The following is an 11,941-nucleotide window of genomic DNA, read 5'->3' as shown; positions in this document are numbered from 1 at the left end:
CACAGCGGGCCCAGGAGCAGAAGGTGTGGGAGCAGGCTCAACCTGCACCAGCTGTTTTTTCAACCATAGTAATGCAAACGCGCTCACGCAGCCCGCCTGAGCAGAGTGAGCTCCAGGTGGCTTTCGGAATGGCGGCAAAAGGCCACCCCTGGAAATCGCTTCCTCCCTGTCTGCCCTCCATGGCTGGTTGCATTTGGACTCTGCGACCATTAGAGGAGTGAGCCGGGAGTGAGCAGTTTCCCTCGCTCACAGGCACTTGGTAGAAAGCAGCAGGCGAGGATGGACGCGGAGGACAGCCTCCTGGCGAATGGGAGCAGCCTCACCCTCCTCTGCGAGCTCGGGCTGGACAACGAGACGCTCTTCTGCGTGGATCAGTCTCGTCCCTCCAAAGGTAGGCGACTCTTTCCATTCACAAGTCCTAGAGGTTGAGGGAGAAATGAGCGAAGGCAAAACTGATCAAGAAAAGCCTCCCCACCAGGGTTTGAGAGCAGGTGGGATCCAGCCCCAGCCTCCCAAGTTGGAATCCAAGATCAGAAGCAAACGGGAATCCCACGGTGTTCTTGTCCCTCCGTGGGAAAGTTGGGGACTCACTTGCAGGAGCTGAGATCGGAGGGACCCACGCGGGAGGAGGAAGGGCTGAGTGGAGGCAGAAAGAAACGCCAGCCAGCAAGTCTGAACTTAACAAGTGTTATTTTTTAAAAAGGCACTGGGCAGGACAGAGCCAGACGGCTTTTCTTCGGGGGTGGGGGCACCCACTATGAAGAAGTGATCGTTTAGCATCTAAGCAAAGGAAACCCTCGCAAGTTAGAAATTCTGTTCCTTAGGCAAAAGAGATCCTTTCACAAACCAACCTTTTAAAAAACATCTGGATGGCCTCATGATCTCAGTTTGTCTCAGCACAAAAGTAGTTGGGCAGGAATACATGGGGCTCCCATGGTCTGCACCCCTTCCCTCCCAGGTGGGGGGAGGATAAACACTGGATCTTAAAGTTCAGCTCTCACAATCTCGATCCTTCCAACCCTGCTCTCCTCCGCAGAGTGGCAGCCGGCTGTGCAGATTTTCCTGTACACCTTGATTTTTGTGCTCAGCGTGCTGGGGAACACGCTGGTCATCACAGTGTTGATTCGGAACAAGAGGATGAGGACGGTCACCAACATCTTCCTGCTCTCCCTGGCTGTCAGCGACCTCATGCTCTGTCTCTTCTGCATGCCATTCAACCTCATCCCCAACCTGCTCAGGGACTTCATCTTTGGGAGCGCCGTGTGCAAGACCACCACCTACTTCATGGGTGAGTGCTTAGCCTAGGCAGAGCTCAGCAAAGACCTTACTCATGTCCCCGACCTTCCCAACCCTAGGCACCACAGCAGAGGGACCCCACTGGGCCCTGATACACTAACATCTGGTTGTACAAGGCTCTGGGCATGGGCACAGGTGCTGGCGTGGTGGTAGGTCCATCAAACGTTATGGGTGCTGGATGCTATGTGGCTCAATCCTGTAATCCTAGCTACTCAGGAGGCTGAGATCTGAGAATTGAGGTTAGAAGCCAGACTGGGCAGGAAAGTCCATGAGACTCTTATCTCCTATTAGCCACCAGAAAACTGGAAGTGGTGCTTTGGCTCAAAGTGGTAGAATGCTAGCCTTAAGCAAAAGAGCTCAGGTCCAGAGCCCAGGCCCAGAGTTCAAACCCCACAACTGACCAAAAACAAAAAGCAAACATATTCTGCATGTTGGAATTGATACAGGAACACAGAGGATGTGGAGTTCACTGGGTTCCGACCCCAGGGAAAGAACCTAAAAGTGGCTTCAAGGTGCCCTAGCCCTCTCTGGAAGCCAGGATTGTGTCCTGAGTTCTCTCCAGCTGGGTTCACAGCTCCTGGGGATGGTGCGGTCATGAAACGTGCAGAAGGGTTCCTCCTTTGTGTCCCTTGCTTTGTCACAGAACACAGACAGTTGTAAACTACTTAGACCACAGGTCTAGATTCCCTTCTCAGGGTTAACTTCCCAAGCACTAGAACCATCTCAGAGACAGACAGACAGACTAAGAGACCTATGTCAGCGGTAAGGAGTTGCATATGCTCTTGGGACCTGAGGGTACATTAAGCTGATCCTTCTTGGTGGAGATATTGAGTGCTCTGCTTCTGACAATTAAAATGATTATAATAAAACTCACCAGCACTACTATTTCTGAGTACTTGTATGTACTTATTGGGTTAAGGGCTTTTACTTGCATGATCTTATCAACTAGCCATCCTGTGGAGTAATACTGCCCTTCTTGCCCAATTATCAAGGTGAGGACAGAGGCACAGAGAGGTTCTTAATGTGCTCAAGGACACACAGGCAGCAATCTCCACAGCTGGGATTTTAAACGAGTATTAGCAGCCCCTGCAGAGGTGGAGCACTGCTTGAGTTTGCCATCGTTACCCTCTGAAGTTCAATAAAACGTGTTTCTTATGCTCTCTTCTCTCTGCCTTGATCCTCACCTGCTCTGGGAACAAACTACTTGGGAGAGGAGAGATGGTGATGGGAGAGGAGCATCGTGCTGGTTACGCCCAGGCTCGTGCCCATAAGCCTAGCTACGCGGAAGGCTGAGAGCTAAGGATGTGGCTCAAAGCCAGACCAGTCAGTAAAGTGAGACTCTTATCTCCATTTAACCACCAAAAAGTAAAGCTGTGTTTCAAATGGTAGAACACTATCCCTGAGCAAAAAAACTCAAGGACAGTGCCCAGGCCCTGAATTCAAGCCCAAGGACTGGCACGGGTGTGCGCATGCGCGCGCACACACACACACACACACACACACACACACACACACACACACACACACACACACACACACACACACACACACACACTACATACTTTACATACTGAGCACCAGGCAGCCTTGAATGACCAGAAAATTTTAAAATTTTTTTCCCACTTGCAGCAGGATCCAGCACAAATATAATGGTATGAATTCCTGACCTCATGCCACAAACAAGTCACCAAGAACATGTCACTGTGCCCAAGTCCTCTGAAAATCATTTTTTAAAAGAGCCTACAGATGAAAAGCATCAGTGTTCCATAATAAAGCAATGATCACTAGAACTTTCTAGCACCCTAAGTTCCCTAGGCCTGTCCACGCACCTGGGAATTCTCCCTTAGAGCTTTCCCTGGAGCCCATGGAAGAGGGTGATGTTGAGTTTCCCCGTGGTCACATGACATTGTGAGTTCACCCAACGGTTCATTTTATGTTGCTGAACCTTGCGTTATGTCACTTTAATTAAGAAAACATTTTAGAACAGTCAAAAAAAAGAGGAAAGGCAGATCATTTTGAAGGTATTTAAAATGTCATTGCGACTATTTTCTAATTCTAGTCATTTGAATTCTTCTGTCAGCTTTATGGTCTCTTTAATACTATTGTTAACCATTGACATTAACAAACAAATGAAGAGTGTCAGTGGACGTTACACAGAGGAGTCTGGGCTGCCCTCTCTTTTCTAAATGCTGTCAGACCTGTAGGATGACGTCACAGCAAAGGCTGTACAAGCTCCCAGGAGCTTATACTTCATGCGCTGGGAGAATGATAAACTCCTTTGAGACTTTGAGAAAATCGAGGGCTAAGCTTCCTTCAAAAAAAAAAAATGTTTAAACATAGTTTTAGAGAAAGCACACATATCTGTATACATGTTGGGGCTCTAACCTTGCCAGGTTCTGAACTCTGATCCCAAATCTATATTTATCCTGAGGTTTGAGACATTATGGTTTTTCTAATGTCTTTATTATAATCATGATACATGTTCATTTCATAAATCACAGAAAAGCAGAGTGACTAGGAAGACCTCATTCCTATGCCCAGAGACACCTTCATACAGTCAAACTTTTCTCTCCCATCTTTTTGTCTATGTATTTTTTTCAACACACAACGTGTTGTTTCACTCTTTAAAAGTGTGTTTTCAGAAAACCAGTGCTTCCTGTTCAGAGAAGGCCTTGTACTCCTGCTGAGCTTCCTTGCTTATAGGTGGTGCTCTACTACTTGAGCCACACCCGCACTCTGGTTCTTTGTGGAGAGTGAGTTGGAGTCTTATAGACTTTCTTCCCAGGGTTACTTTCAAACCATGATCCTCAGATCTCAGATCCCTGTGTTAGCTAGGATGATAGGCATGAGCCACTGGCACCTGGCTAGGAGTCTTCTTTCATTTTCTGTGAGATAGCAATGTATTTTTATCTCCTTGATTACAGTCAAAGCTCAATAACATATATGAAAACTGGCCATAAGATTTGCAAACACATAATCTTCACTATGTGTTTAAAACCTCTGGGAGGGGCTAGGGAAGGTGGCTCAGTGGTAGAGTGCTTGCCTTGCATGCATGAGGCCCTGGGTTCAATTCCTCAGTACCACATAAGCAGAAAAAGCTGGAAGTGGTGCTGTGGCTTAAGTGGTAGAGCACTAGCCTTGAGCTGAGGAGCTGAGGGACAGAGCCCAAGCCCAGAGTTCAGGCCCCACGACCAACAAAGCAAGCAAACGAACAAACAAAAAAAACCTTCTGGAAACAAAGCTGGGAATCAATCATCTTTTTTTTGTGTGTGTGTGGGTTGTGGGGTTTGAACTCTGGGCCTGGGCACTGTCCCTCAGCTCTTCAGCTCAAGGCTAGCGCTCTACCGTTTGAGCCATAGCACCACTTCCAGTTTTCTGGTGGAGTCTCAGGGACTTTCCTGCCCGGGCTGGCTTTGAACTGTGATCCTCAGATCTCAGCCTCCTGAGTAGCTAGGATTACAGGCATGAGCCACTGGCGGCTGGCAATCAATCATCCTTTTAAGATAGACATACACAATATTTCTTTGTCCCTGGAGTAGTTTCCTCTGGTATTAAGCCTGTGCTCAGCAGATACGCTTTCAGCTAATGTGCAAATAAGCTTTGCATTTTCAGTGCCAACATGCCTGGCTTCTGTGCCCCTCCCCAGGCACCTCTGTGAGCGTCTCCACCTTCAACCTGGTCGCCATCTCACTGGAGAGATATGGTGCCATTTGCAAACCCTTAAAGTCCCGGGTCTGGCAAACAAAATCCCACGCGTTGAAGGTGATTGCAGCAACCTGGTGTCTCTCCTTCACCATCATGACGCCCTACCCCATCTACAGCAACTTGGTGCCTTTTACCAAAAATAACAACCAGACTGCAAACATGTGCCGCTTTCTCCTGCCAAATGATGCAATGCAGCAGTCCTGGTAAGTTGGATTATGCCTGCCCCTTTTACACACAACTTGGTGTAAGTTTGCAATGCAAAACTCTGGAGTGCCATGTCCTCAAGACTTCCAGAGGAAGATCATTCTAGAATAGCCTTAAGAGTCAAATACTGAGCTGGAGTGCTACCATTTGAATGCCCTCAATCAATCTTCTCAAACCCCTTTGGGTGTGAGGTACAGTTACCACACTCACACTCTAGATGAGGAAGCCAAGGCATGCAAAGATCAGCTGGTCCAAACTTTCAAGGGTTGCGAGAGCAGAGACTGTATGGAATTACCAGGCCTGATCTGCAGATGGTCTGGAAGGCCTTTAGACTAGAACACTTGGAAAGCTACAATGCTCTAAAAAATTTAATCCCACGTGGCCTTTCTTACAGCTCACCATGATGCTCACCCAGAACTCTACCAGACACAGGGGTGTCATGGGCTAGTTCACAAAAGCATGCTAAGCTTTAGACGCTAGCTCTACAAGGAGTTTATAATAGGAAATTTTACAAATCTGTCTCATGCTAGATAGCAGTGGCTCATACCTGGAACCCTAGCTCCTCAGGAGGCTGAGACCTGAGGATCAAGGTTCAAAGCCAGCCCTGGCAGAAAACTCCATGAGACTCTAATCTCCAATTAACTACCAAAAAGTCAGAAGTAGAGGTATGGTTCAAGTAGTAGAGTAACAGTCTGGAGCAAAAAAAGCTCAAAGACAGCACCTAGGCCCTGAGTTCAAGCTCCAGGACTGGCATTAAAAAAAAGTGACATAAATACAGGGTGCTGTGTTTACTCATTGTAAGGATGTTATAGAAGCAGGAACTAGATAATGCAGAATAGTCTCCATACAGAGTCTCTCTGTCTTCTTTGCCTTTTTCCTTTTAATCAATTAGCATGAGAGTACATTTGCACGCACACACCCACAGACAGAATTATGTTGCAAATGAGAAGGTTATTTCTAAGACCTGAAAAGAAATCTTATCAAAACATGTCCAATTGCAATGAGAAATGGCCCCGCCACTGTAAGCCACTGACAATTTTATGGCTGCCCTGTGTCATCTTACACATGCCAGACAGCAAAAAGTGATTTAGAGGCTAGACTCATCATGCAGAGGCTGTGATTCCTCAGGAGTCAAATATGTTTAGAGAAAGCATAGCTCTACCCGGCCAGGCTCAAGAATGCCACACCAGCTTCACAGCGGGGAGGAGAATCAGCAACCAAGGATATTCATGAGCTGCTCAGGAAATGGGAGCAGCCAGAATACCACAGTTTGTTAAATCCAAACAGATTTCTTACTATCTCTACCTAAGCCTGTGAGTCCTCTCATATCTTAAAGGCTTCATATGTAAGAGCTTTGCTTCTGAACCCTTACTGCTTGAGTTCAAATTCTACCTCCACCACAAGCGAGGAGAGTTTAGGTAAATTATTTCATCTCCTTCAGTCTCAAAATATTTAGGCTAAAATCAGCAGTAGGATAATAGTAGATACTTCCAAAGTTGTTATGGGACTTAAATAGATGTAATATATGTCAAGTACTTAGGTTAGCATACGGCACATATTACATATCATGTGTGTTTACTAATGAATGTAAGCGGGGCTGGGAAGGTGGCTCAGTGGTAGAGCGCTTGCCTTGCATGCCTGAGGCGCTGGGTTCGATTCCCCAGCACCACATAAGCAAAAAGAAAGAAAGCCGGAAGTGGCGCTGTGGCTCAAGTGGTAGAGTGCTAGCCTTGAGCTGAAGAGCTGAGGGACAGCACCCAGGCCCCATGACTGGATACACACACACACAAAAAATGAATGTAAGCTCTCATCCTTACTGTTATTAATATGATATTGGTAACAGCTTTATAATATAACTCACACATTCTCATTTAAAGTTTTATTTGTTCTTTGTGGTTGTATTGGGCTTTTTGTCCTGTTGTTGCTATTGATTTTTGTTTGTTGTAGAGATAGGATCTCACCATGTTGCCCATATTGGCTTTGAACCCTTAGGCTCAAATGATCCTTCTACCTCAGCCTTCCAAGTATCTGGGATTACAAGTGCATACCACTTTTCCTGGCTTTTTATTATTTTTCAAATATTTGTTTCAGGCACAGAATTATGCCAAATGTTTCCAATTTCTCTTTCATAAAGACTTTATCTTTTTTTTAAAAAAAAAAAAAAGGAGAAGAAAAGAAGTAAACAAGTTCTAATGTCTGAGCCTCCAGACATGGGATTCCAAGGGCATGACACGTTAGTGATTGATGTGTCTGCTGGGACCAGTTAAAACAAAGATGTGCCCTCGTCATTCCTACCCAGCTGAGTACGAATGTCCAGAGTTGCTGGTTATTGAATTTCTTTTCATTGTAACAGGCATACCTTCCTGTTGCTCATCCTCTTTATTATCCCCGGAATTGTGATGGTGGTGGCATATGGATTAATCTCTTTGGAACTCTACCAAGGAATAAAATTTGATGCGAGCCAGAAGAAATCTGCCAAAGGTAAGCAGTGTTTAGATAACAATTTCTGCCAAATGGGTACAAAAATCTTGTTTTCTATCATTGAAATGGAGACACTCAGTGTATATTTATTGAGCACAGTGGAGATGTGTGTGTGCGCGTGTATATGCTGGTAACTGCGGCTTGCGCTCAGAGCCTTGTACTTTTGCCTGGCTTTTTTGCTCAAGGTTAGCACCCTACTGCTTGAGCCACATTTCTACTTTTGGTTTTTGGCAAATTAATTGGAGGCACGAGTCTCAGGGATTTTTTTTTTTCTCCCCAGGCTGGCTTTGAAACTTGATCCTCAGATCTCAGCCTCCTGAATAGCTAAGATTATAGGCATAAGCCTATAATCCTGTCTAGTCAGTGGAGATTTTTGAGGGCATTTTTCTGAGACTCTGTGTCATATGGCAGTCAGGAGACTCTATTTTCTCATCTGTAAAATGGGGACTCATTTCTCTCAAAAACGGACTGCTTGGAATAAAGGGAAATGATGGACACATAACCCAAGTATAAGGGCAGAACCGTGTATCCCAGACTCTTTGTAATGTATTCAAACAGACATCTGGCAATAATTACATAATAACAATTCTGTTCTGTACTTATGCCTTAGAAGAGATCAAAAAGATTAGACCTAAACCTGAAAGCCCAGTTATTCATCCTCGTTCCCCGTGCCTCTCCTCTCTCTCCCCAGCCCCTACAGTTACCTATGAGCAGGACTTGGCCTAACTTTCCCCTCCTCCACTCTTGACTCCGGGATAACTTGGTGGTTCTAGCTTCAGTGGGTTTTTTCCCTCCACTTTTTTCCCCCCTGGAATTCCTACAACCCTCTGGAGTTGTAGCAAGCAGGCAGAAAGAAAGGAGACCGAGTAGGAGTCGTTCCTTGCACACCCTCTTGACGCACTTCAAGGTGCTGTGCAGGGTATGCTTTCCGTTGCACACTGAGTGGTCTACAGAACCCTGTGGTTTTGGCCCCCCTGAACCCAGTGGCTTTGGCCCCACTGAAGCAGCCTTGAAGGAGGGAAGGGCGGCAGGCAGGAGGGACCCCGGCCTGGGCGGCGGGCGGGGCCCCTCTGCTCAGCACGGTCGTCCTGAGCCCTCGGGCTGTGCTTGCTCACCCAGAGAGGAAGCCGAGCCCCGGCAGCGGCGGCCTCTTGGAGGACAGCGATGGCTGCTACGCGCAGAAGTCCCGGCGCCCCGCGCAGCTGCGGCTGCAGCCGCTGTCCAGCAGCCGCCGCGGCAGCAGCGTCGGCCGGGTCCGCCGCGTCCGCAGCAGCGGCTCGGCGGCCAGCCTGGTGGCCAAGAAGCGGGTGATCCGCATGCTCATGGTCATCGTGCTCCTCTTCTTCCTGTGCTGGATGCCCATCTTCAGCGCCAACGCCTGGCGCGCCTACGACACCGCCTCGGCCGAGCGCCGCCTCTCCGGGACGCCCATCTCCTTCATCCACCTGCTCTCCTACACCTCCTCCTGCGTCAACCCCATCATCTACTGCTTCATGAACAAACGCTTCCGCCTCGGCTTCATGGCCACCTTCCCCTGCTGCCCCAGCCCCGGCCCCGCAGGGGTGCGAGGCGAGGGGGCCGAGGAGGAGGACGGGAAGACCGTGGGGGCCTCCCTGTCCAGGGGTTCCTACAGCCACATGAGCGCCTCGGCCCCGGCCCCCTGAGCGCGCCCTGGGCCTGCCCGCCGGGGCCTGCCCGCCGGGGGAGGGGGCCAGGGAAGGAGAAGGGGATGGGCTGGAGGCACAAGCGAAGGGGGGGGGGATTGCTCCAGCCTCGGCCTAGTCGGTTTGTCCATCCCTCATCCTGTTCCCAGAAAGGTGGCACCAACCAGGGAAAGGCTTGTGCCTCAGTTTCCAGATAGAGCAGCCAAGGCACTCTTGGTAACCTTCATCAGAACTGCCCTCCCCTCTCCCCACCCCGGCCTCCTGCCACACAGGTACCTATCAAGCACATGTCCAGCATGGAAATGTGGACGCTCCTGAGCTTTGGAAGATTCTAGAACACCCCAGGCAAGAGGCCTTCCTCCACAGTGGCACAGTTCTACATGCTGCTACTGCCACCGCTGCTGCTGCTGCTGCTCATGCAGAATTATGGAAGCTGCGCTGCCCCCTCCGCCCGCAGCCCACCCCTCTTTCACATTCCTGCAATGGCCACCCACCTCCTGTGGCCACCAGGTCAAGAGCGCAGGGAGAGGATCCTCTCTGACCAGCTTCCCTAGTAAGACAACAGTCTGGATTGTTTCCATCTTGGGGTAGAGGAAGGGGTTAGAGATGCAAGCTCCCATGGTTGTCAGAAGAACCAAAGGAAGGTTGTCTGAAAGAGGGAATTTAAAACTCCTATTTCCACAAAGAAAAGAGTATGTGGCAAAGAGCTAGGCCTAATGTATCTTCTTATATGAATGCTAAGCAGCAGGACATGCATAAAGAACTTTTTGTTTTTGGTGCTGGTGTACTAGTTCTTGAACTCAGGACCCAGACACTGCCCTTTAGCTTTTTCACTCAAAACTGGCACTCTACCACTTGAACTACAGTTCTACTTCTAGATTTTTGCTAGTTAATTGGAGGTAAGAGTGATATGGATTCTCCCACACAGGCTGACTTCCAACTATGATCCTCAGATCTCAGCCTCCTGATTAGCTAGGATTATAGGTATGAACCACAGTGCCCAGCAGCTTTTTCTTCTTTAGTGGTATGTATTATTTAACTTCTTCTTTATAAGGTGGTTTTTAAATCCCATAACTTCTTTGTCCCAACTTAATTTCTCATACACACCTGCACTTCCTCTTTTCCAGAAAGATCTCTAGCTACAAAGGAGAGTTGTAAGTGTATGTAGCTGGCCAACGGTGGAAAAGTACATAGCCAGTCCCAGAAGGAAAATGGCTCTTGGATTGAGTTAACGAATCACTTTTGAATGTCAGCACTGCATTTGCTTTTAAATATAATCTAGGTATCTGCTAATATTTGGGTAATTTTATACAGATGTGTAAACTGAACATATGCTTATATTCTTCACAGATAAACATAGAGTATTCTTGGGTGTGTTTAAAGAAAGGAATTGTTTAATGGATGTTGAAATTCAACAAGTGTTATTATTTTACATTCCTTCAAAAAGGAGTTGGAGTTTCATAGGAGCATCACTGCAAAATGAGTGTTGAAATCTTCCTCCTCTAACTTAGAAATCTCAGTTCATAATAGAATGAGTTATGCATTCAGAGACAATTAGTAAGGACATTTCTAGAATAGAATTTGTCAGGTCTATTTACCAACATGTCTTTCCTTTATTAAGAGAAACATTGCCCACACAGTGAATTAACGTGGGCATTGATAACCGAAGATGCCTACCTGCGTGGGAAGGAAGCAAATAACCACAAACAAAAACTACAAAGAAAGAAAGATGTCGAGCATCTGAGAAGTGAGCTGACCTTTGCTTCTTTCTCTGAGGACGTAACCATCCACTGACCTGGGCTTGATATTCTGCATCATATACTGGGGCCAATGTACCCCACAAACCTATGAGGGGTCTGGAGGCATACCTTAAATGGTAGCCTAGTAATCTTGAGGCCCTGAGTTCAAACTCTGTACTGCCAAACAAACAAAAAAATCCATGTGGAAGGAGGAAAGAGAGAATGGCCAGAAATGATTGGGTAACATGTTGCACAAGATGTAAGCATTGCATTTGTTTTCTGCAAATACTAGTCACGTGCTTGGGAGAAATTATTGAGAGGATGATGGGTATATGGCAATTTTCAAACCAGGCTGCCCTTTCCTCAGACCACAATCGTACTTTACCATCTATTACCAGCTATTTCAATCAAAGATGTCAAGGCAGAACTTCACCCAACAAAAACATAAATTGTTAAAATTGCAGTTTGTGTTGGGAGCATGGCTCAAGTGGTAGAGCATCTGCCTGGCAAGTTCAAACCAGTACTGCCCAAAACAAGTAGAAAATTACAGTGACACAAGAAATAAAAATGCCTATAACATGTGAGTATGTCTTATATCATCTATAATTTTCCTGTTAGAAGATGAAGTCTTTCCACCCACAGTATTAGCTTATAAAAAAAAAAAAAAAGATAAATTGCTTCCCAGCCTCCCCCAGCCCTTATTAGGAACTTCTGGAACATACCTTCTAAATGTGAGTTAACCTAAAGTAACAGTTTGCAGAATTACTTAATAAAAATACAGATACCTAGCTAAATTCTAATTTCAGATGAGCAATGGCTAGGTTCCATGCACTGAAATACATCCTATATTTT

At 46.8% G+C, this 11,941-nt stretch overlaps 1 protein-coding gene across 1 annotated transcript; it reads left to right on the top strand.

Annotated features, from left to right (window-relative positions):
- The first annotated feature begins 276 nt into the window (after positions 1–276).
- On the top strand, positions 277–9,375 carry Cckar (cholecystokinin A receptor). The gene is made up of 5 exons (XM_042674782.1): positions 277–391; positions 1,037–1,288; positions 4,943–5,204; positions 7,559–7,686; positions 8,806–9,375. Exons 1-5 carry the CDS (start codon positions 280–282, stop codon positions 9,348–9,350), a joined length of 1,299 nt encoding a protein of 432 aa, XP_042530716.1. The 5' UTR covers positions 277–279; the 3' UTR covers positions 9,351–9,375.
- Positions 9,376–11,941: the final 2,566 nt, after the last annotated feature.

Source organism: Dipodomys spectabilis, unplaced genomic scaffold, assembly GCF_019054845.1.
Source record: "Dipodomys spectabilis isolate Male_0828 unplaced genomic scaffold, ASM1905484v1 ptg000021l, whole genome shotgun sequence".
Taxonomy (NCBI): domain Eukaryota; kingdom Metazoa; phylum Chordata; class Mammalia; order Rodentia; family Heteromyidae; genus Dipodomys; species Dipodomys spectabilis.
This window is presented reverse-complemented; position numbering and strand designations above follow the sequence as displayed.

Bases quoted from the DNA above. Each gene is read 5' to 3' on its own strand.
- Cckar (XM_042674782.1), top strand. From the start codon at position 280: ATGGACGCGGAGGACAGCCTCCTGGCGAATGGGAGCAGCCTCACCCTC. The intron at 5,205-7,558 runs GTAAGTTGGATT...TCATTGTAACAG, and splicing joins GATGCAATGCAGCAGTCCTG to GCATACCTTCCTGTTGCTCA. The intron at 7,687-8,805 runs GTAAGCAGTGTT...TTGCTCACCCAG, and splicing joins CCAGAAGAAATCTGCCAAAG to AGAGGAAGCCGAGCCCCGGC.